At 39.3% G+C, this 26396-nt stretch overlaps 1 protein-coding gene across 6 annotated transcripts in view; it reads left to right on the top strand.

Annotated features, from left to right (window-relative positions):
* The window catches only part of kcnab2 (potassium voltage-gated channel subfamily A regulatory beta subunit 2), a 55969-nt gene that overhangs the window by 12708 nt on the left and 16865 nt on the right, over positions 1 to 26396 (top strand). Inside the window, exons 1-4 of one of the 6 annotated variants that reach the window (XM_062965726.1) lie at positions 673 to 896; positions 4145 to 4264; positions 5555 to 5596; positions 23911 to 23954. In XM_062965726.1, coding sequence (XP_062821796.1) covers positions 4188 to 4264; positions 5555 to 5596; positions 23911 to 23954 — 163 coding nt within the window. In that variant the 5' untranslated portion in view covers positions 673 to 896; positions 4145 to 4187. Of the gene's footprint in view, positions 1 to 672; positions 897 to 4144; positions 4265 to 5554; positions 5597 to 10071; positions 11256 to 19915; positions 20686 to 23910; positions 23955 to 26396 lie in introns of those variants that run through there. The other 5 variants (XM_062965725.1, XM_062965727.1, XM_062965728.1 and 2 more) reach the window with 5 other exon arrangements.

Raw genomic sequence — 26396 nt, 5'->3', positions numbered from 1 at the left:
GCGTTTAGTTTAGTTGTTTTGTCCAGTGCCGTGATTCCATTACCCTTTTATATATATAGATAGCTATGCCCGGCCACGCGTTGCTGTGGCTAGGACTTAATTTTTCTTTTCTTTTTGTTGTATGAACCTAGAGGCGTGGATGAGAGGTTGTGCTGTCAATTTTCGAGGTTGTGGGGCGTTTAGTTTAGTTGTTTTGTCCAGTGCCGTGATTCCATTACCCTTTTATATATATAGATAGCTATGCCCGGCCACGCGTTGCTGTGTTAGGACTTAATTTTTCTTTTCTTTTTGTTGTATGAATGTAGAGGCGTCAATGAGAGGTTGTGCTGTCAATTTTCAAGGTTGTGGGGCGTTTAGTTGTTTTGTCCGGTGCCGTGATTCCATTACCCTTTTATATATATAGATTTGATGTTTAATAGGCTTTTCCTTAATCCCTCCTTATTATCCAAGATTTTGGCTTATCCAAATTTCCTTTTAGCTTGGATAAGTGAGACTCTACTGTATTATTAAGCAGAGGCTGGATGTCCACCTGAGCTTGGATTTATGGCAGGAAGGGGCCGGGCTGGATGGCCTCTGGGTGCCCCTTCCAAGCCTCGTTCCCGGTCCTCGTGGGTCCTTGTGGGTGGGCGGAGGTGGCGTCTGTCCGTCCACGCATCGATCCATCCATCCACCCGTCCGTCCGTCCCTCCGTCCGTCCTTGTCGTTCCCGCTGACTCAGTCGCCTCCGTTGTCGTCGTTGACGCTGCGGCAGTGAGATCAGCAAAGCATCTCGGCTGGGCTTCCGGGGCTCCAATCCCCCCGATCTCTCCCCGTCCCCTCCTCTGCCTCGAGTGTTGTGCTTTCCTGCCTCTTATTCCGATGCCGCCACCACGGCGGGTGGACGTTGTCCGGCTCAGGTAGGCTTTGCAACCTTGCCCGTGTCCTTGCTGGGATTCACACCTAGAAATATATATATAAATACTAGCGGTGCCCGGCCACGCGTTGCTGTGGCTTAGACTTCATTTTTCTTTTTGTTGTATGAACGTAGAGGCGTGGATGAGAGGTTGTGCTGTCAATTTTCGAGGTTGGGGAGCGTTTAGTTGTTTTGTTCGGTGCCGTGATCCCATTACCCTTTTATATATATATAGATTGGGGTAACCTATATCTATCTGCATGCAATTCGTGGTTCTTCGCTCCCCGTCTCTGGCACTCGGTGTGTTATTTACACTCAGGATCCGCGCCCGCGTGAGTTTACCCATCTGGAAGGACCGCCGCGGCATTTGGCAAACAAGGCCACTCTCCTCCTTCCAAAGGCAATCGTGTCATTGCTTCGGCATCGCTGTTTCCATGGCAACTATTAATTAATTTCCCAACCACATTAGATTTTTGTTCCTCTTTCTCTCTCTTTTGTCCTTGGGATTCGTTCTGCTTCTTTTCTAATATAATATATATATAATATATCATGTAATATGATAATAAAATATAATGTGTTTATATCATAGAACATAATATAATATAATAATAAAACATCATGTATTTATATAACATATAATAATAACAAAATATAATGTATTTATAACATAATAATAAAATATATTTATATAACATAATATAACAATAAAATGTATGTAAATATAACATAATACAGCATAATAATATATGTTTATATGATATAACATACTATAATAAAATATAATATATTTATATAATATAATATATGTTTTTGTTATATAGGATTGCTGGAAATATATGTTATTATTACTATTGTTTTTGTTATATTATATAGGATTGCTGTTAAAATATATTATTATTATTGCCGTTATTTTATGTTATATTGTTATATTATTATGTTGCTGTTATATTATTGTATGTTATTGGTGTTAAATTATATATTATTGTTGCTGTTATATTATTGTATGTTATTGGTGTTAAATTATATATTATTGTTGCTGTTATATTATTGATGCTGTCATATATTATATTGCATTATTATATATATACACATACATACATACAGTAGAGTCTCACTTATCCAAGTCTCGCTTATCCAACGTTCTGGATTATCCAACGCATTTTTGTAGTCAATGTTTTCAATATATCATGACATTTTGGTGCTAAATTCGTAAATACAGTAATTACAACATAACATTCCTGCGTATTGAACTACTTTAGATGTCAAATTTGTTGTAAAACATGCTGTTCTGGTGCTTAATTTGTAAAATCATAACCTAATTTGATGTTTAATAGGCTTTTCCTTAATGCCTCCTTATTATCCAACATATCCGCTTATCCAACATTCCGCCGGCCCGTTTATGTTGGATAAGTGAGACTCTACTGTAATATATATTATCGTTGTTGCTGTTAAAATATATTGCTATTAAAATATATTATTATTATTATTATTATTATTATTGCAGTTATATTATTTTATGTTATATTGTTGCTGTTATATTGTTGTATGTTATTGGTGTTAAATTATATATTGTTGTTATATTATTATTGTTGCTGTTATATTATATATTATATTGCACTATTATTATATTATATATGTTATTTGTATTTTATATATATATTATTGCTGTGATATTATATATTATATTATAAATAACAATATATTATATTTGTTATATTATTATTGAGATAATGTTATATATTATTATTACTACTATTAGCAGAGGTTTGGATGGCCATCTGTCGGGAGGGATCGGATGGTGTCTTCTTGCCTGGCAGAAAGGGATGGGGTTGGACTGGATGACCTTTGAGGGCCCCTTCCAACTCTAGGATTCTATTATTATTATTATTATTATTATTATTATTGTTATTATTACTATTATTATTATTACTATTGGCAAATAATAATTATAACATATTGTAGATACATATAATATTCATAATATTATATTGTAATACGCTATACTAATAATGCAATATAATAATATTAATTATATATTATATTTTACATGTAATATTACTAATAATATTACCATATACTGATATAGTACAATATAGTGATTTATTGCCAGTATTGTTCTATGCTAATAATATAATATTTATATTATATTGTAATACGCTATACCAATAAAACAATATAATATTAATTATATATTATATTTTACATGTAATATTACTAATAATATTACCATATATTGATAATAGTACAATATAGTAATTTATTGCCAGTATTGTACTATGCTAATAATATAATATTTATTTATTTATTTATTTATTTATTAGACTCCCATTTTGGCTCGGAGTGGTTTACAGAAATAGATTAAAACAAAGCACTTAGCTTTAAAATAGCAATAAAAACAATAAAAACAACGATAAAAACATTGTATGTAAATTTATGTAAATGTTGCCAATGCTATTTTGCACTTTATTGTCCATTTCTACCGGCACATTCTGTTCTGGATTTTATGAATTAGTCTCCTGTTTTAATATTGTATGTTTCTTGTATGCTTCTTGCCGATTTTAACGATTGTTTTATTGATATTGATGTTTTACTGGTATAATTGTTTTATAGTTGTGTTACTGATATTTGATTGTTTTATCGGGGTAGGCCCCATGTGAGCCGCCCCGAGTCCCTTCGGGGAGATGGGGCGGGGTATAAAAATAAAGTTATTATTATTATTATTATTATTTAATTTGTAAGCCGCTCTGAGTCCCCTTCGGGGTGCGAAAGAAGGGCGGCATATAAATTTAGCAAATAAATAAATAAGTTTTGGATGGCCATCTGTCGGGAGGGATCGGATGGTGTCTTCCTGACTGGCGGAAAGAACGGGGTCAGACTGGATGGCCTTTGGGGCTCCCTTCCAACTCTAGGATTATGTTGTTGTTGTTGTTGTTGTTACTATTATTATTACAGAGACAAGGTGGCCCTTGGGGTATAGGATTCGGTTATTACTATTATAATTAGAATAATGAGGTCTCTTCCAACTCTACTATTCTGTGATTCTGTGGATGGACATCTGTCGGGAGGGATCGGAGCGCGTGGGGAGATTTAATGCAAATTCAATGTCATGAGAGCCAGCGGCCACAAGAGGGCGCTGCTGCTGCTTCCTCCTGCTCTTCACCGCCACCTTCTGGCCACAAGGAGGAAATGTCACAATATTTAGAAAAATCATCCTCGTATTAATATTAATTATCCTCTTTCCTTACTTTTTAGTGGGTGTTGAGCGGCGCTGACCTGGAAGCTGGAGGTGGGCTCCATGTATCCGGAATCCACCACGGACTCTCCGGCTAGATTCTCCAACAGGCAGACGGGATCCCCAGGCATGATCTACAGGTGAGCCCACCGCGGGCCGTAGCGACAACACACGCAATATTCAGGTTGTGTTGCACATGTATGTTGTTAGGGCTCACATGCCGGTGAATGCAGGGCAAGGAGAGGGATTGGCACCTGACCCCGGGATGGATACTTTTATGTCTACTGTGTTTCCTCCAGACTAAGAAAATAAATAGTCAGGAAAATATCCAGAAAAAATATTCACAAAAATTTCACTTAAATACTGTATTCAGGAAAATATTCAGAAGAATGTTTGCAACAAATATTCACAAAAATCTTTACTAAAAATATTCACAGAAATATTCAGGGAAATATTCAGAAGAAAGTTCACAACAAATATTCACAACAATATTTACTAAAAAAATATTCAGGAAAATATTCAGAAAAAAATATTCACAAAAATCCACTCAAATATTCAGGAAAATATTCAGAAGAATGTTCGCAACAAATATTTACTAAAAGTAATTTCTAAAAATAATCAGAAAAATATTCATTAAGATATTCATTAAAATATTCAGAAGAATATTCACTAATATATTCAGAAAAAAATATTCACCAAAATATTCAGAAGAATGTTCATAACAAATATTCACCAAAAAATATTCAGGAAAAATATCCAAAACAATATTCACTAAAATATTCAGAAAAGTATTTACCAAAATATTCAGGAAAAAAATACTAAAATATTCACTAAAATATTATTTATTTTATTTTATTTTATTTATATACCGCTCTTCTCCCCCAAGGGGACTCGGAGCGGTCTTACATAATGGCAAGATTACTGCCACATAAAATACAAAATATAGTAAAAACCAACAATCGTAAAACATACTTAAAAACCAATATCACACTCAAATTAAAACAGTAAACCCGTGTGACTGTTACAACAGAATATTCAGAAAAAATATTCACTAAAATATTAAGAGAAATATTCACAAAAATAGTCATCAAAATATTCAGAAGAATCTTCATAGAAATATTCAGATAAATACTCACCGAGCTACCGATCCCAGCCTTCTGTGGCAGGTTTGTGCATCCCCAATTTGTGCAGAGACATTATTGTGACCTGCAATGCCACCTCCGGCCTCTTGGTGGCGCTGTGGCGGAAGCCCTTCCTGCGAGCGGAGGAGCACAAAGACTATTGGGTTGGGTTGCTAGAGTGACCGAAGTCAAGAATTAAGGGGGAAACGGTCCATTCTTGGCCCTGTGCGTGGAGTTGATGTATTTTGTTATTATGGCGAAGGTCTGGAACGTATCTTTCTCTCTTTCTGTCCCTTGTGCTGTCGGAAGCGCTCGCTACGGGAGTCCCAAAAGACAGCTCCAGTTCTACAGGTAACGGCGGCCTTTCCTTTCCCCATTTCCCCCCATCGCTGTCCCGCCTTTTGCAGACAGGTATACTCTGAATTTTTGCCGTTTGCAATCCTCCGGAATTCAGAATTTATAGATTTTATTTTTATTGCATTGCATTGTTGTATTGGGAGAGGGTGCTAATCTTGTTCCACGATGATTTGCAATATAATAATAATAATACAGTAGAATCTCACCTATCCAACATTCTGGATTATCCAATGCATTATTTATATATATAGGTCCACTAAGGCTCCTGGATCCCTTTCCAATGGCCTATATAATATGACTCCCCTAGACGCTATATTCCTATGGATGCAACCTAGAATGGTATTGGCCTTTTTTGCTGCAGCACCATACTGTCATCTCATGTTTATGGTCTCCTAAGGCTCTTACATTCCTTTCCCATGGACCATATACAGTAGAGACTCACTTATCCAACGTTCTGGATTATCCAACGCATTTTTGTAGTCAGTGTTTTCAATACATTGTGATATTTTGGTGCTAAATTCATAAATACATTAATTACTACATAGCATTACTGAGTATTGAACTACTTTTTCTGTCAAATTTGTTGTCTAACATGATGTTTTGGTGCTTAATTTGTAAAATCATAACCTATTTTGATGTTTAATAAGGTTCTCCTTAATCCCTCCTTATTATCCAACATATTCGCTTATCCAACGTTTATGTTGGATAAGTGAGACTCTACTGTAATAACAACAGAATAATAATAATAATAATAATACAGTAGAGTCTCACTTATCCAACATTTTCAATACATTGTGATATTTTGGTGCTAAATTCGTCAATACATTAATTACTACATAGCATTACTGCGTATTGAACTACTTTTTCTGTCAAATTTGTTGTCTAACATGATGTTTTGGTGCTTAATTTGTAAAATCATAACCTAATTTGATGTTTAATAAGGTTCTCCTTAATCCCTCCTTATTATCCAACATATTCGCTTATCCAATGTTTATGTTGGATAACTGAGACTCTACTGTAATAACAACAGAATAATAATAATAATAATAATACAGTAGAGTCTCACTTATCCAACATTTTCAATACATTGTGATATTTTGGTGCTAAATTCGTCAATACAATAATTACTACGTAGCATTACTGCGCATTGAACTACTTTTTCTGTCAAATTTGTTGTATAACATGACTTTTGGTGCTTAATTTGTAAAATCATAACCTAATTTGGTGTTTAATAAGCTTCTCCTTAATCTCTCCTTATTATCCAACATTTATGTTGGATAAGTGAGACTCTACTGTAATAACAACAGAATAATAATAATAATAATGTAATAATAATTAATCTTGATGAAGTGACCTCTTGGTTGGTCTGTCCAATATAGATGGATGGAAAATGGATAGTATTTCTCAACTTGGGGGTCGGGACCCCAGGGGGTCATGAGGGGTCAACCAAAGACCAGTACTTCCTGTTGGTCACGGGGGTTCTGTGTGGTAGGTTTGGCCCAATTCTGTCACTGGTGGGGTTCAAGGAGCTCTTTGATTTCAAGTGAACTACAAATCCCAGCGCCTACAACTCCCAAATGTCGAGACCTACTGGGCTCCACCAGTGTTCGCATATTTTGAGTATCCGTGGCATGTTTGGTCCAGATCTATCATCCAGGTGGATCTAGGTGAACTACAACTCCCATACTCAAGGTCAGCGCCCACCAAGCCCTTCCAGTACTTTCTGTTCGTGTGGATTCTGTGTGACGAGTTTTGGTCCGGTTCCATAATTGGTGGAGTTCTGGAACTATAAATCCCAGCAACTGCAACTCCCAAACGACGAAATCCACCCCACCAGTGTTCAAAGGGGTGGTACAGGGCAGGGGGTGCTTTTCCCATTAACTCTCCATTAACCGCTGGCTTTTTCCCTCTGGCTGTTTCCCGGACCAGTAACGATCGGGCCGGCCAAGGCTAAGTGGAGGCGCAACGCCTTTCATCCTGGCTCTTAATGCACTTTCCCCGCTTGGAAGCCTCCCAGGCCCACTCTAATCGGTCTGGGTTTCGCCAACGCGTCATCATCCTCATCCTCCTCCTCATCCTCCTCCCCAGCCTTCGTTCCTCTTCCAAATCCCAGTCCTCTCTCGGCGTTTATTCCAGTTACCTTTGTTCCACATACACACATATATACATATATACATAAAGTGTATCGGGAATGGCACTTAATCCTGTTGTACGGCGTATAATGACAATAGCAACACTGAATGCGGCATTACGGGGTGCGCAATAGCGATAAGAATGTGTAAGAGTGGCTGCTTTGATTTGCAATTCTATATAGATTGATAGATAGATAGATATAATGTGTATTGGGGTGGCACTTAATTCCATTGTATGGCGTAGAGGTGCAATAACAACACTGAATGTGACATTACGGGGTTGCGCAATAGCGATATGAATGTGTAAGGGTGGCTGCTTTGATTTGCAATTCTATAGATATATAGATATAATGTGTATTGGGGTGGCACTTAATTCCATTGTACGACATAGAAGAGCAATAACAACACTGAATGTGACATTACGGGGTTGCGCAATAGCGATAAGAATGTGTAAGGGTGGCTGCTTTGATTTGCAATTCTATATAGATAGATAGATAGATAGATATAATGTGTATTGGGGTGGCACTTAATTCCATTGTACGACATAGAAGAGCAATAACAACACTGAATGTGACATTATGGGGTTGTGCAATAGCGATAAGAATGTGTAAGAGTGGCTGCTTTGATTTGCAATTATATATATATATATATATATATATATATATATATATATATATATAGATAGATAGTTAGATAGATAGATATATAAATATATAGATATAATGTGTATTGGGGTGGCACTTAATTCCATTGTACGGCATAGAAGGGCAATAACAACACTGTGGCATTATGGGGTGTGCAATAGTGATAGGAATGTGTAAGGGTAGCTGCTTAGATGTGAAATTCTGCATATGTGTGTGTGCGTGTGTGTGTACGTGTATATGTATATATAATGCATGTATTGGGGATGGCACTTAATTCCATTGTACGGCATAAAAGGGCAATAACAACACTGAATGTGGCCTTACAGGGTTGCGCAATAGCGATAATGTGTAAGGATGGTTTCTTTGATTTGCAATTCTACCTATATGTTTACATATATAATGAGTATTGGGAATGGCACTTAATTCCGTTGTATGATGGAGAAGAGCAATAATATAACTGGATGTGGCATTACGGGGTTGTGCAATAGCGATAATGTGGAAGGATGGTTTCTTTGATTTGCAATTCTACCTATATGTTTACATATATAATGTGTATTGTGAATGGCTCTTAATCCCGTTGTATGATATAGAAGAGCAATAACAACACTGAATGTGGCATTACGGGGTTGTGCAATAGCGATAACGTGGAAGGATTTTGATGTAGAATGACAATTATAACGTTATTCTGTTAACGAGAGCTTGCTTTCGGTGTGCGGATCCATCACGGCGACTTGGGTGGGGACTTCTTGTTCAGTCGTGAAGCATAAACAATCCTCCTGCCATGCCCCAAAGGCCTCGCAATCCCATCATCCTCGAATGTTCTTGGCTCTCCGCGGTTGTGCCGCACCTTTGCTAATCACGGCGTGTGCGATGGGCGCCACTGCCGCCTGTCAAGGCAAATGCTTTTAGGAGGAGAGGGCCGTGAATAATTCATCGGCTGCTTGTCTTGGCCGGGAGGGTGGGCCGCCCTAAAAGGCCGCCTAATGGATGCGCCGCTGGAAACGGGCCTCGCCGTCCGTCCGCAATCGCGAAGGCCACGCCTGGGGTGGGGTGGAAGCGCCCTCCCAGCCCTTGATTACTTTAATGAGCCGCCGCCCAGGAAAGCGGGTGAGTATGAGCGGGAGCCGGGAGCCGCGGGGTCGCCGCGTCCGGACAGGTTTCACTCCGGGTACGGAGGGGTCGCCCTGGCCAGATCCCGTCCTCGTCCGAAAGAGAGAGGGTTTGGGTCCAGACTTCCTCGTTTGCAGATTTCCTTGTTTGCAAAGTTCCGCGTTTGCTGATTTCCTCGTTTGCAGATTAACCTTCTTTGAAAAGTTCCGCGTTTGCAGATTTCCTTCTTTGGAAAGTTCTGCGTTTGCAGATTTCCTCATTTGCAAAGTTCCTTGTTTGCAGATTTCCTTGTTTGCAGATTTCATTCTCGTTTGCAGATTTCATTCTCATTTGCAAAGTTCCTTGTTTGCAGATTTCATTCTCGTTTGCAAAGTTCCTTGTTTGCAGATTTCCTTGTTTGCAGATTTCCTAGTTTGTAGATTTCCTTGTTTGCAAAGTTCCGCATTTGCAGATTTCCTAGTTTGTTGATTTCCTTGTTTGCGGATTTCATTCTTGTTTGCAATGCTCCTTGATTGCAAAGTTCCTCGTGTGCAGTGTTCCTCTTAATTTATCGTGCGATAAATTGATTGTTTGCAAAGTTCCTTGTTTGCAAAGTTCCTTGTTTGCAGATTTCCTTGTTTGCAAAGTTCCGCATTTGCAGATTTCCTCGTTTGCAGATTTCCTAGTTTGTTGATTTCCTTGTTTGCGGATTTCATTCTTGTTTGCAATGCTCCTTGATTGCAAAGTTCCTCGTGTGCAGTGTTCCTCTTAATTTATTGTGCGATAAATTGATTGTTTGCAAAGTTCCTTGTTTGCAAAGTTCTGCATTTGTAGATTTCCTTGTTTGCAGATTTCCTAGTTTGTTGATTTCCTTGTTTGCGGATTTCATTCTCGTTTGCAATGCTCCTTGGTTGCAAAGTTCCTCGATTGCAGTGTTCCTCTTAATTAATCATGCAATAAATTAGTAGTTTGCAAAGTTCCTTGTTTGCAGATTTCCTTGTTTGCAGATTTCCTAGTTTGTAGATTTCCTTGTTTGCAAAGTTCCGCATTTGCAGATTTCCTAGTTTGTTGATTTCCTTGTTTGCGGATTTCATTCTTGTTTGCAATGCTCCTTGTTTGGAAAGTTCCTCGTTTGCGGTGTTCCTCTTTATCATGCGATAAATTGGTTGTTTGCAAAGTTCCTTGTTTGCATATTTCCTTGTAACTTAAGCGGCTGAGGGGGGGAAGGAAGGGGCCGAGGCTGTTAGGAATGGTGGGAGTTGGAGTCCAAAACACCCGGAGGGAGGGCCAAAGAATCCAACGCATCCAACTCTAGGCTGCGAAATAGCTGTGGACGCCGCTCTCCGAGGTGCTGAAATTCACCATCCATACTGTGAGTTTTCCGGGCTGAATGGCCATGTTCCAGCAGCATTCTCTTCTGACTTCCAAGCAGACCAATGCAAGGCAAAGGTCAGGAGAGAATGCTTCCGGGGCCTGGCCAGGCAGCCGTTCCGGGCTCGGGCAGTAACGCTTCCGCCCTGGACCTCCTCAGATCCCGGCCTGGGGCGGGTCCAGCATGCTGTCGGTGACGTACAGCGGAAGCCTGCGGAGCGTGGCCAGCCGCTGCCTGTCCGAGTACGGCCTGGGCCCGGCCTCTGCGGCCACGGGAGACCCCACGGCGGACACGGAGCTGCGGCGCATGCGGGACGTCCGGTCGGCCGCCCAGGCCAAGGTGCGCGAGGAGTTCCTCCGCATGCACGGCCTCTCCGCCCTCGACGGCGTCGCCCACCAGACCGGCATGGCCTACCGGTAAGCAGCGCCCGCCCTCCGGGGTGCCGGGGGGTCCTGGCAGCATGTTCTCCTGACGTTTCGCCTGCAGGGTGGTGCCTGGAGACCTCCTCTGCCCGGGTGGCGTTCATTACTCACTGTCATCAGATAGATAGATAGATGATTGGATATAGGATGATCAGATGGATTGATTGATAGGTTATTGGATATAGGACGATCTGATTGATTAGGTTATTGGATATAGGGTGATCTGATTGATTATTAGATATAGGATGATCATCAGACAGACAGATAGATTGATGGATAGATGATTGGATATAGGATGATCAGTTTGATTGATTGATTGATTGATGGATGATTGGATATAGGGTGATCAGATTGATTTATTGATAGGTTATTGGATATGGGATGATCTGATTGATTTATTGATAGGTTATTGGATATGGGATGATCTGATTGATTGATTGATAGGTTATTGGATATGGGATGATCTGATTGATTTATTGATAGGTTATTGGATATGGGATGATCAGATTGATTTATTGATAGGTTATTGGATATGGGGTGATCTGATTGATTTATTGATAGGTTATTGGATATGGGATGATCAGATTGATTTATTGATAGGTTATTGGATATGGGATGATCTGATTGATTTATTGATAGGTTATTGGATATGGGATGATCTGATTGATTTATTGATAGGTTATTGGATATGGGATGATCAGATTGATTTATTGATAGGTTATTGGATATGGGATGATCAGATTGATTTATTGATAGGTTATTGGATATGGGGTGATCTGATTGATTTATTGATAGGTTATTGGATATAGGATGATCAGATTGATTGATTATTAGATATAGGATGATCATCAGACAGATAGCTAGATTGATGGATAGATGATTGGATATAGGATGATCATCAGACAGACAGATGATTGGATATAGGATGATCAGTTTGATTGATTGATTGATAGGTTATTGGATATGGGATGATCTGATTGATTGATTGATAGGTTATTGGATATGGGATGATCAGATTGATTGATTTATTGATAGGTTATTGGATATAGGATGATCTAATTGATTGATTGATTATTAGATATAGGATGATCATCAGCTAGATTGATGGACAGATGATTTGATATAGGATGATCATCAGACAGACAGATAGATGATTGGATATAGGATGATCAGATTGATTGATGGATGATTGAATATAGGATGATCATCCGGGTTTCCCTCCTTGGGTTTGTTGCAGTTTGTCAATAAAGTCCTGTTTGCACAGCTACTAAAAGTCCACCAGGGGGCAGGCTTTCCCTTCCTATGGAAGTTGATAGAAAGAGAGATTGATAGACAGATGGGGATATAAGATTGATAGATAAATAGATAGATAGGATCCTAGAGGTTGGAAGGGACCCCAAGGCCCACCCAGTCCAACCTATAAAAGATAGATAGATAAGAAGATAGATAGATAAGAAGATAGATAGCAAGATAGATAGATAGATAGATAGATAGATAGATAGATAGATAGATAGACAGACAGACAGACAGACAGACAGATAAATAGGAAGATAGGAAGAAAGATAGGTAGAATGATAAAATGATAGATAGATAGATAGATAGATAGATAGATTTTGCCCTGAGTCCCCTTGGGGAGATAGAGTGGAATACAAATAAAGTTTTATTATTATTATTATTATTATTATTAGTAGTAGTAGTAGTATAATATAGATAGATAGATAGATAGATAGATAGATAGATTCTGCCCTGAGTGCCCTTGGGGAGATAAGGCGGAATACAAATAAAGTTATTATTATTATTATTATTATTATTATTATTATTATTATTATTACTATATTAGCTAGATAGATAGATAGATAGATAGATAGATAGATAGATAGATAGATAGATAGATTCCTGGAGTTGGAAGAGACCCCAAGGCCCATCCAGTCCAATCTATAAGAGATAGATAGAAAGATAGGAAGTTGAGAAGATAGATAGGTAGAATGATAAAATGATAGATAGCAAGATAGATAGACAGACAGACAGACAGACAGACAGATAGATAGATTCTGCCCTGAGTCCCCTTGGGGAGATAGAGCAGAATGCAAATAAAGTATTATTATTATTATTAGTAGTAGTAGTATAATAGATAGATAGATAGATAGATAGATTCTGCCCTGAGTGCCCTTGGGGAGATAGAGCGGAATACAAATAAAGTTTTATTATATTTATTATTAGTAGTACAGTAGTATAATAGATAGATAGATAGATAGATAGATAGATTCTGTCCTGAGTCCCCTTGGGGAGATAGGGTAGAGTACAAATAAAGTTTTATTATTATTATTATTATTATTATTAGTAGTAGTAGTAGTAGTATAATAGATAGATAGCAAGATAGTAAGATAGATAGATAGATAGATAGATAGATAGATTCTGCCCTGAGTCCCCTTGGGGAGATAGAGCGGAATACAAATAAAGTTTTATTATTATTATTATTATTATTAGTAGTAGTAGTAGTATAATAGATAGATAGCAAGATAGTAAGATAGATAGATAGATAGATTCTGCCCTGAGTCCCCTTGGGGAGATAGAGCGGAATACAAATAAAGTTTTATTATTATTATTATTAGTAGTAGTAGTAGTAGTAGTAGTAGTAGTAGTATAATAGATAGATAGCAAGATAGTAAGATAGATAGATAGATAGATTCTGCCCTGAGTCCCCTTGGGGAGATAGAGCAGAATGCAAATAAAGTATTATTATTATTATTAGTAGTAGTAGTAGTATAGATAGATAGATAGATAGATAGATAGATAGATAGATAGATAGATAGATTCTGCCCTGAGTGCCCTTGGGGAGATAGGGCGGAATACAAATAAAGTTTTATTATATTTATTATTAGTAGTACAGTAGTATAATAGATAGATAGATAGATAGATAGATAGATAGATAGATAGATAGATAGATGGATTCTGTCCTGAGTCCCCTTGGGGAGATAGGGTAGAGTACAAATAAAGTTTTATTATTATTATTATTATTATTAGTAGTAGTAGTAGTAGTATAATATAGATAGATAGATAGATAGATAGATAGATAGATTCTGCCCTGAGTCCCCTTGGGGAGATAGAGCGGAATACAAATAAAGTTTTATTATTATTATTATTATTAGTAGTAGTAGTAGTAGTATAATAGATAGATAGCAAGATAGTAAGATAGATAGATAGATAGATTCTGCCCTGAGTCCCCTTGGGGAGATAGAGCGGAATACAAATAAAGTTTTATTATTATTATTATTATTAGTAGTAGTAGTAGTAGTAGTAGTATAATAGATAGATAGCAAGATAGTAAGATAGATAGATAGATAGATTCTGCCCTGAGTCCCCTTGGGGAGATAGAGCGGAATACAAATAAAGTTTTATTATTATTATTATTATTATTATTAGTAGTAGTAGTATAATAGATAGATAGCAAGATAGTAAGATAGATAGATAGATAGATTCTGCCCTGAGTCCCCTTGGGGAGATAGAGCGGAATACAAATAAAGTTTTATTATTATTATTATTATTATTATTAGTAGTAGTAGTAGTAGTATAATAGATAGATAGCAAGATAGTAAGATAGATAGATAGATAGATTCTGCCCTGAGTCCCCTTGGGGAGATAGAGCGGAATACAAATAAAGTTTTATTATTATTATTATTATTATTATTATTATCAGTAGTAGTAGTAGTAGTAGTATAATAGATAGATAGCAAGATAGTAAGATAGATAGATAGAGCGGAATACAAATAAAGTTTTATTATTATCATTATTTTATTATTATTATCATTATTATTATTATTATTATTATATTAGTAGTAGTAGTAGTAGTAGTATAGATATATAGATAGATCCCTAGTGTTGGAAGAGACCCCAAAGGCCACCCAGTCCGACCCCTTCTTTCTGCCAGGCTGGGAAAGCCCATCGAAGCCCTCCCGACAGATGGCCACGCAGCTTCTGTCCAGAAGCCTCTGCAGAATCCTAGATTCAAATGTCAGGATGTGGAGGTGGGGGGGGGGGGGGGGGCCTTCCGCGCCATTAATATTTCAGACTCCCTTTTGTTTATGAGTTTTGATGCGCACAATGGGGTCGGGTTGCCTGCCGTCCGCCTAATGAGGCCGGATGTATTATTCATCCCTCTCGTTCTCTCCCTTTTGTTCGATCTCTCTCTTTCTCTCCGTCCCTTCCGTCCTAAAATATCCCTCGCTTGGCCCAGAAATTGAGCTGTCCGTCTGTCCGTCCCTTTTTGGGTGAATTGGTCTCCGAACCGCAATCAAGGATCTTAATCTGGATTAAGTTTGGCCGCGTAGACTTAAGACGTTTGCAAACATGCAATTAAGGCATCTCTGCCCTGGAAGACCTTGGCGAGGGAAGCCTGTGACACTACAAATCCCATCATCCCCAGGGCGTTGTGGGTGATCGGCGTTGTCGTTTTCGTGGAAATAGACACGGCCGAGGATATGTTTTCGGAGCATTTTCAGTATCTTTCTGGTGTATCCCTACGACTGCGTATCCCATCATCCCCTTCGTTGGGGATGATGGGCATTGTAGTCTGCAAGAAATAGACGCAGATGGCTATTGAGTGAGAAGGGCGGGATACAAGTTCTGTAATAAAAAATAAAGGCTAGAGCCATTGTATTTGCAGCATTTTTGGTATTTTTCTGGCCTGTCCCTAGGACTACATATCCAATCACCTCGAGTGTGTTGACGATGGGCATTGTAGTCTGCAAGAAATACAGGGAGAAAGTCTGGACCGATTGTATTGGGAGCATTTTTTGGTATATCTCTAGGACTACATATCCCATCGCCTCAAATGTGTTGACGATGGGCATTGTAGTCTGCAAGAAATAGACACAGAAAGTTAGACTGATTGTATTCGGAGCATTTTCGGTATTTTTCTGGCTTGTACCTAGGACTACATATCCCATCGCCTCGAGTGTGTTGATGATGGGCATTGCAGTCTGCAAGAAATAGACACAGAAAGTTAGACTGATTGTATTCGGAATATTTTTTGGTATTTTTCTGGCCTATCTCTAGGACTACATATCCCATCTCCCCCTTCGTTGGGTATGATGGGCATTGTAGTCTGCAAGAAATAGATATAGAAAGACTGATTATATTCGGAATATTTTTGGTATTTTTCTGGCCTGTCCTTAGGACTACATATCCCATCGCCTCGAGTGTCTTGACGATGGGAATTGCAGTCTGCAAGAAATACAGAGAGACGTCTGGATTGATTGTATTCGGAGCATTTTCGGTATCTTTCTGGCCTATCTCTAGGACTACATATCCCATCATCCCATAATGATGGACATTGTAGTTCATAGGGAAACAAATAGAGAAGGCTGGACTGATTGTATTTGGAGCATTTTCAGTATTGTTGTGGCCTATATCCAAACATATATCCAATCACTCAAAATGTTGTTGGGGGCGATGGGCATTGTAGTCCGTGCGGGGAGACAGATGGGCCAGGCTGCGAAGCAATTGCGTTTGGAGCCTTTTCGGTGTTGTCGTTTCTTCCTTCCTTCCAGGCCTGGGGCTGTTTTCTGCCTCCTAAAAATAAAATCTGTGAATGATGATAATAATAACAATAATCCAGAGGGTTTCCTTTCATTCATGCGGAGCGAGAGAGAGAGAGAGAGAGCGAGAGAGAGAGAGAGAGGACGATGGGCTTTGGGAGGACGGGGCCCATCGTCCCCCCTCCCGGAGAACGTGTTTGTGGAGCAGACGCCACGCGGCCGCCTGAGCCCGGCGGGAAGGCCCGGTCGGTCCGTGCTTGGCGTGGGCGGCACGCAGGGAAAAGCAGCAGGAAGGAGGAGGAGGACTACGTATCCCAGCACACGCCCCACTTCCTTCCAACCCTTTGCTCAAAGGTCAGCTCTCTCTGGGAGGGAAAAGAAAACAACAACAATGACAATAGCATCTACCAGTCCCCATGGGTGCCATGGATTCATGGAGAGTCCACCATAATAATAATAATAATAATAATAATAATAATAATAATAATAATAATAATGAGGATGATGTGAGGATCTGAAGATCGAGCTGCAAAGACTCCGGCACAAGCCAGGCAAGGTGTTCCCAGTGGTGACGGAGTCCACTGTAGCAGTAGTAGTAATAATAATAATAATAATAATAATAATAATAATAATAATGAGGATCTGAAGATCACGCTGCAAAGACTCTGGCACAAGCCAGGCAAGGTGTTCCCAGTGGTGACGGAGTCCACTGTAGCAGTAGTAGTAGTAGTAATAATAATAATAATAATAATAATAATAATAATAATGAGGATCTGAAGATCGAGCTGCAAAGGCTCCGGCACAAGCCAGGCAAGGTGTTCCCAGTGGTGACGGAGTCCACTGTAATAATAATAATAATAATAATAATAATAATAATAATAATAATAATAATAAATATGAGGATTTGAAGATCGAACTGCAAGGACTCCAGCACAAGCCAGGCAAGGTGTTCCCAGTGGTGACGGAGTCCACTATAATAATAATAATAATAATAATAATAATAATAATAATAATAATAATGAGGATCTGAAGATCGAGCTGCAAAGACTCTGGCACAAGCCAGGCAAGGTGTTCCCAGTGGTGACGGAGTCCACTGTAGCAGTAGTAGTAATAATAATAGTAATAATAATAATAATGAGGATCTGAAGATCGAACTGCAAAGACTCCGGCACAAGCCAGGCAAGGTGTTCCCAGTGGGGACGGAGTCCACTATAATAATAATAATAATAATAATAATAATAATAAATATGAGGATTTGAAGATCGAGCTGCAAGGACTCCAGCACAAGCCAGGCAAGGTGTTCCCAGTGGTGACGGAGTCCACTATAATAATAATAATAATAATAATAATAATAATAATAATAATAATAAATATGAGGATTTGAAGATCGAGCTGCAAGGACTCCAGCACAAGCCAGGCAAGGTGTTCCCAGTGGTGACGGAGTCCACTGTAATAATAATAATAATAATAATAATAATAATAATAATAATAAATATGAGGATTTGAAGATCGAGCTGCAAAGGCTCCGGCACAAGCCAGGCAAGGTGTTCCCAGTGGTGACGGAGTCCACTGTAATAATAATAATAATAATAATAATAATAATAATAATAATAATAAATTTGAGGATTTGAAGATCGAGCTGCAAGGACTCCGGCACAAGCCAGGCAAGGTGTTCCCAGTGGTGACAGAGTCCACTGTAGTAGTAATAATAATAATAATAATAATAATAATAATAAATATGAGGATTTGAAGACTGAACTGCAATGCCTAAAGATGGATTCATGGAGAGTCCACTGTAATAATAATAATAATAATAATAATAATAATAATAATAATAATAATAATAATAATGTCTATCTTGTTTGCTGTGTCATACAATAAAATAATAATGATAATAAATATGAGGATTTGAAGGTTGAACTGCAATGCCTAAAGATGGATTCATGGAGAGTCCACTACAATAATAATGATGATGATGATGATGATCATGGTGAGGATCTGAAGATCGAGCTGCAAAGGCTCCGGCACAAGCCAGGCAAGAGAGAAGCATTCTCTCCTGACGTTTCGCTCATATCAATGGCAGGCATCCTCAGAGGTTGTTGAGGGTTGTTGGAAACTAGGCAAGTGGGGGATATATAGATAGATAGATAGATAGATAGATAGATAGATAGATAGATATGGAATGATGTCCGGGGTGGGAGAAATATCTGTTGGAGGCCAGTGTGAATGTTGCAATGAATCCCCTTGATGGGCATTGAATAGCCTTGCAGCATCAAGGCCTGGCACGAGTTCTTTCTCCCAGCCTGGAGAGAGAGAGAGAGAGAGAGAGATGTGTGAGAGGGAGGGAAAGAGAGGAGGATAAGAGGAGGCACGTTGGGCCGAAGGGGGGAGGAGGATGCGTGGGGAGAGGCAGCCCGTTCAGTGACACAACGCCACGGCGGCCACCGTCTCAAGCCGGGCTCTCCGTCTTCCGTGCCGAATTGGGGCAGACGAGAGGTGAGGCGGGGACTCCGGGCCGGTGGTTGACGAAGAAACTGAACCGAGACAGAGAAGATTCGTTCGTTAGGGAGGAAAAGATTGCCACGGTAGGAGGAATTCGGTCTGAATCCGATTGAACTTCCACGTGAAATATTTCAACTCAGGAGCTGAACTGGAGTCGGAAGAGATGTGGGTCTGAGACCAAACAAATCCTCTCCCCTCCGGATCGCTTGTTCTGGAGGATGAGATTGCAGCAGAGACTGTATTCGGTAGGAGAGATTCGGTCTGAATCCAATTGAACTTCCCCTGAAAATTCCACGTGAAATATTTCAACTCGGGAGCCGAACTGGAACGAATTTTCCCTCTGATTCTCCCATGGAAACATTTCAACTCAGGAGCTGAACTGGAGTCGGAAGAGATTTGGGTCTGAGACCAAAGAAATCCTCTCCCCTCCGGATCGCTTGTTCGGGAGGACAAGGTTGCAGCAGAGACTGTATTCGGTAGGAGAATTTCGGTCTGAATCCGATTGAACTTCCCCCTGAAAATTCTAACTTGGGAGCCAAACTGGAGTCGGAAGAGATTTGGGTCTGAGACCAAAGAAATCCTCTCCCCTCCGGATCGCTTGTCTGAATCCGATTGAACTTCCCCTGAAAATTCCACGTGAAATATTTCAACTCGGGAGCCGAACTGGAACGAATTTTCCCCCCGATTCTCCAGTGGAAACATTTCAACTCAGCATCTGAACTGGAGTCGAAAGGGAATTGGGATTTAAGTCTCGCAGAATCTCCCCCCAATTCTGGGAGAAATATTTCATATCTGAGCCAAGAAGTCTGGCTGAGTGTTGCGCAGATCTTTCTCTGGGCGAAATATTTAGACGCCTGAGTCGGGCTGAATTAGTAGTTCGACAGGGAGTCTAACCAGAATTGGGATTGAGACTGGCTGAATTTGACTCCGAGACTTTCGAGAAATACTTCAACGAACTTGGGGACAAAAGGGGATTCGGTCTGAGCCTGGTTGAATTTTACGGATTACGGATGGGACGGTTGCCACTCAACCCCGAAAACAGCGACGGTTCGGTCATAATGGGGTGAATCGATTCCGAGGTTCCTCGTTTTAGGAAAAGAAGGCGCTCTCCTTCGATTTTTTGGAGAGGTGAGAGAAGCGTTTTGACCCGCGAAAACCCGGGATCTCGCCGCCATGCAAGTCTCGTTTGTGTGTTCGGACCACAACATCAAGAGCCGGAGCGCCGAGGACCGGCTCAACCGGCAGAATGCCAGCAGCAGCCCCAGCACCCGGGGGCGCTTCCGGGCCGTGGCCATGGTGGCCCGCAGCCTGGGACACCTCTCCGCACAGAACAGCCACGTGGCCAGCGAGGCCGGCGGCTCCAAACAGAGCGGAATGAAGTACAGGTAGGGTACGGCGCCTACGCTGCGTCTAGATATCAATACAGTGGGGTCCGAGGAGCTGTTGTTGGTCCGCTTTGGCATAGCATTGGGAAGGGGACACTACGTCCGTGTATATCTTCCCAGACTACATAGCATTGGGAAGGGGAAACTACGTCCGTATAAATCTTCCCAGATATCATAGCATTGGGAAGGGGACACTACGTCCGTGTATATCTTCCCAGACTACATAGCATTGGGAAGGGGAAACTACGTCCGTATAAATCTTCCCAGATATCATAGCATTGGGAAGGGGGCACTATGTCCATATAAATATTTCCAGATGGCATAGCATTGGGAAGGAGACACTACATCCATGTAAAACTTCCCTGATCCCATAGCATTGGGAAGGGGACACTACATCGATGTAAGTCTTCCCAGGCTTCATAGCATTGGGAAGGGGACACTACGTCCGTGTATATCTTCCCAGACTACATAGCATTGTGAAGGGGAAACTACATGCATATAAATCTTCCCAGATATCATAGCATTGGGAAGGGGAAACTACGTCCGTATAAATCTTCCCAGATAACATAGCATTGGGAAGGGGACACTACGTCCATATAAATATTTCCAGATGGCATAGCATTGGGAAGGAGACACTACATCCATGTAAATCTTCCCGGATATCATAGCATTGGGAAGGGGAAACTACGTCCGTATAAATCTTCCCAGATATCATAGCATTGGGAAGGGGACACTACGTCCATATAAATATTTCCAGATGGCATAGCATTGGGAAGGAGACACTACATCCATGTAAATCTTCCCGGATATCATAGCATTGGGAAGGGGACACTACATCGATGTAAATCTTCCCAGACTACATAGCATTGGGAAGGTGAAACTACATGGTGAAACTACATCCATGTAAATCTTCCCAAACTACATAGCATTGGGAAGGTAAATCTTCCCAGATATCATAGCATTGGGAAGGGAACACTATGTCCATGTAAGCCTTCCCAGATCCCATCGCCTTGGGAAGGAGAAACTACGTCCATGTAAGTCTTCCCAGCTTCCATAGCATTGGGAAGTTGAAACTACGTCCATGTAAATCTGGTTAACGTGGTGTGAATGACCCAAAGGAAGACTGGGAGCCCTGTGTATGAGAATCTTCCGGCGAGGCGGCCGCTTCACCGCCTTTCTGGAAGCTGCCGTGACTCGGTTGCCCCGGGCGGGAGGGCCTTCGTGCGGAAGGTCAGCGAGCGCCGAGAGGCGGCAGACCCGCCACACGGGATCTGCGTCCGCATCCGCGTTGGTTGTGCAGAAAGTGACAGGAGCGATGGGCCTCCGGGTGCCTCGGGGCAGAGACACCACGTAACACGATTTTCGTTCCCGGCTCATAAAGATCATGTCTTCCTAATTGGTTCGATCATAACAACATGGGGAAAGTTTATGCAACATAATGTGTGTCTGCTTATATATATCTATGTATGTTTAATGGATCTTCATCATCCAGCTTAAAATACTGTGAGACGTTGGGGGGACAGGACTGATACAGGATGATGGGAGTTGTAGTCCTGCCCCATCCAGACAGCTGCACGAATCTGACGGATAATGAATCTGGGCCACCAAACATGGCACACAGCTTATAATACTGATGACAGAGTGTGATGGGACTTGTAGTCCACCCACGTCCATGATCCTGGGTTGGTGGGAGGGGGTGATAGAGAATGATGGGAGTTGTAGTCGACGCACATCCAGGGCTTGGGTTAACGGGAGAGTGATGGGAGTTGTAGTCCTCCCATATCTAACTCTTGGGTCAACGGGAGGGATGATGGGAGTTGTAGTAGACTCACATCTAGGTCTTGGGTTAACGGGAGGGATGATGGGAGTTGTAGTCGACTCACATCTAGGTCTTGGGTTAACGGGAGGGGTGATGGGAGTTGCAGTCCACCCACATCTAGGTCTTGGGTTAACGGGAGAGTGATGGGAGTTGTAGTCCTCCCACATCTAGGTCTTGGGTTAACGGGAGAGTGATGGGAGTTGTAGTCCTCCCATATCTAATTCCTGGGTCAACGGAAGGGATGATGGGAGTTGTAGTAGACTCACATCTAGGTCTTGGATTAACAGGAGAGTGATGGGAGTTGCAGTCCACCCACATCTAGGTATTTGGTTAATGGGAGGGGTGATAGAGAATGATGGGAGTTGTAATCGACTCACATCTAGGTCTTGGGTCAACGGGAGGGATGATGGGAGTTGTAGTCCGCCAACATATAGGTTGTGGGTTAATGGGAGGGATGATAGAAAATGATGGGAGTTGTAGTCGACTCGCATCTAGGTCTTGGGTCAATGGGAGGGATGATGGGAGTTGTAGTCCATTACATATCGTTTTTGGGTTAATGGGAGGGTGATGGGGGTTGTAGTCTACTATCAGTTTCAGGTTTTCGAGAGGAGTGATAGAGAATGATGGGAGTTGTAGTCCACCCGCACTGCGATCTTGAAGAATGGTAGAGAACGATGGCAGTTGTAGTCCACCCACGTCCAGGTCTTGGCTTAGAATTAAGAGGAGAGCGATAGAGAATGATGGGAGCTGTAGTCCATGATCTTGAGGAAAGGTAGAGAACGATGGGAGTTGTAGTCCACCCACGTCCAGGTCTTGGCTTCGAATTAAGAGGAGAGCAATAGAGAACGATGGGAGTTGTAGTCCATGATCTTGAGGAAAGGTAGAGAATGATGGGAGTTGTAGTCCATCCACAGTAGTCCAGTCTGGAGTCAACCGGAGGAGGGATCGTGGGGCATGATGGGAATTGTAGTTCATATAGGGTCAATGGGGGTGATGGAGAACGATGGGAGTTGTAGTCCATCATATATATAGATATATAGATAGATATGAATGACAGTCGTGTATAATAGGCTGGAGTGCAATCCAGGTCCTCAACCCCGAGGAGCCGAGGTTCCCCCATCTGGACGAGATCGGAGCCTGTTTTTTCTCGTTCATTCGTTCATGTGTTCGTTCTTCCTCTCTCTCTCTCTCTCTCTCTCTCTCTCTCTCTTTCTTTTTTTGGAAACTGGCAAAGCCGGGGAAGCCGGGGCGACATCTGCTCCGCGCAAGGAAGGAAGGAGGAAGGAAGGCAGGCATCGCCCCCGGGCTGGCAAATGGTGTGCCTGTTCCTCGCCTTTTGTTTATGCCGATCTATTAATATTTCCCTGTTATAATAATATCCCTTCTCCTCCTCCTCCTCCGTCTAGAAACCTCGGCAAGTCGGGACTGAGGGTGTCCTGCCTCGGACTAGGTAAAGCCCCAAAGGATAGAGACATCCATAGATCCACAGAGCAATACATTCTGTAACTGTGCTTGCTTCTCTGCACACACACACACACACATATATATATATATAAGTATAAAGGTTTATATATAAATATACATATATTTATTTATATATATGATTTTTTTCTATATAAATATATATATATATGATTATATCTAAATGTGAATCTACATATATAAAAGAGTGATGGCATCAGGGCAGCGGACAAAACTAATAGAGACATCCATAGATCCACAGAGCAATACATTCTGTAACTGTGCTTGCTTCTCTGCACGCATATATATGTATATATATATATATAAGTATAAAGGTTTATATATAAATATACATATATTTATATATATGATTTTTTTTCTATATAAATATATATATATATGATTATATCTAAATGTGAATCTACATATATAAAAGAGTGATGGCATCAGGGCAGCGGACAAAACTAATAGAGACATCCATAGATCCACAGATCAATACGTTCTGTAACTGTGCTTGCTTCTCTGCACGCATATATATATATATATATATATATATATATATATATATAAGTATAAAGATTTATATATAAATATACATATATTTATTTATATATATGATTTTTTTTCTATATAAATATATATATATATGATTATATCTAAATGTGAATCTATATATATAAAAGAGTGATGGCATCAGGGCAGCGGACAAAACTAATAGAGACATCCATAGATCCACAGATCAATACGTTCTGTAACTGTGCTTGCTTCTCTGCACGCATATATATATATATGTGTATAAAGATTTATATATAAATATACATATATTTATTTATATATATGATTTTTTTTTCTATATAAATATATATATATATGATTATATCTAAATGTGAATCTATATATATAAAAGAGTGATGGCGTCAGGGCAGCGGACAAAACTACAGGCCCCCCAACCTCGAAATTTGACAACACAACCCATCATTCATGGCTCTAGGTTGATACAACAAAAAGAAAAGAAAAATAAAGTCTTAATTACAGGGAGAGGAATAATAGTTTTTATCCAATTGCTTCCAGTTTGAAGGCTAAGCTCCACCCACTTGGTCTCCTAGCAACCTCCTCAGCCCAGGGGACAGGCACAGTTAGGCCTCACTTAGGCCTCTTCCACAGATTATCAGATTTGAACTGGATTATATGGCAGTGTAGACTCAAGGCCCTTCCACACAGCTATATAACCCATTTAGAATCTTATATTATATGCTTTGAACTGGATTATCTTGAGTCCACACTGCCATATAATCCACTTCAGTGTGCATACTAAACATAAAGACAACCATACAACAGACATTCAATACCACCACGACCTCAACAATTTCTCACCAACACCACCAGACAACGCCACAGCAACGCGTGGCCGGGCACAGCTAGTATATATATATATATATATGAGATTATTTTTATATATTAATATATATTTATATTTATAAGTATATATAAGTATACATGTTTATTTATTTATTTATTGAAATATTTATATCCCGCCCTTCTCACCCAACAGGGGACTCAGGGCGGCTTACAATAAAACGCATATATAAAAATTATAGAGTGAAATATAAATCAGTTAAAAATTTATTATTAACTTACATCAATATATATATATATATGAATATTTTTCTATATAAATATGTATATATAAATATGATTATTTTAATATCTAATATATAAATATGAATACTTTATATATAAATATGACTATTTTATATATAAATATGAATATATATATATACTTATATGTAAAAATAGAAATATTTTATATATAAATATATATGTGTGTAAATATTTACAAGTGTATATATAAATATACATATATTTATATAAATATGAATATGAATATTTTTCTATATATATATAATTATTTTATATCAATATGAATATATAGGTATATGATTATTTTATATCTAAATATGAATATATATATGAGATTATATATATATATTATATAAATATGAATATATATATTTATATGTAAAAATAGAAATTTTATATATAAATATATATGTGTGTAAATATTTATAAGTGTATATAGAAATATACATATATTTATATAAATATGAATATGAATATTTTTCTATATATATATAATTATTTTATATCAATATGAATATATAGGTATATGATTATTTTATATCTAAATATGAATATATATATATGAGATTATATATATATATATTATATAAATATGAATATATATATTTATATGTAAAAATAGAAATTTTATATATAAATATATATGTGTGTAAATATTTATAAGTGTATATAGAAATATACATATATTTATATAAATATGAATATGAATATTTTTCTATATATATATATAATTATTTTATATCAATATGAATATATAGGTATATGATTATTTTATATCTAAATATGAATA

The sequence above is a fragment of the Anolis carolinensis genome, unplaced genomic scaffold (assembly GCF_035594765.1).
Source record: "Anolis carolinensis isolate JA03-04 unplaced genomic scaffold, rAnoCar3.1.pri scaffold_15, whole genome shotgun sequence".
Classification (NCBI taxonomy): Eukaryota; Metazoa; Chordata; class Lepidosauria; order Squamata; family Dactyloidae; genus Anolis; species Anolis carolinensis.
The sequence above is the reverse complement of the archived record's forward strand: the minus strand, read 5'-3'. Positions and strand labels throughout refer to the sequence as shown.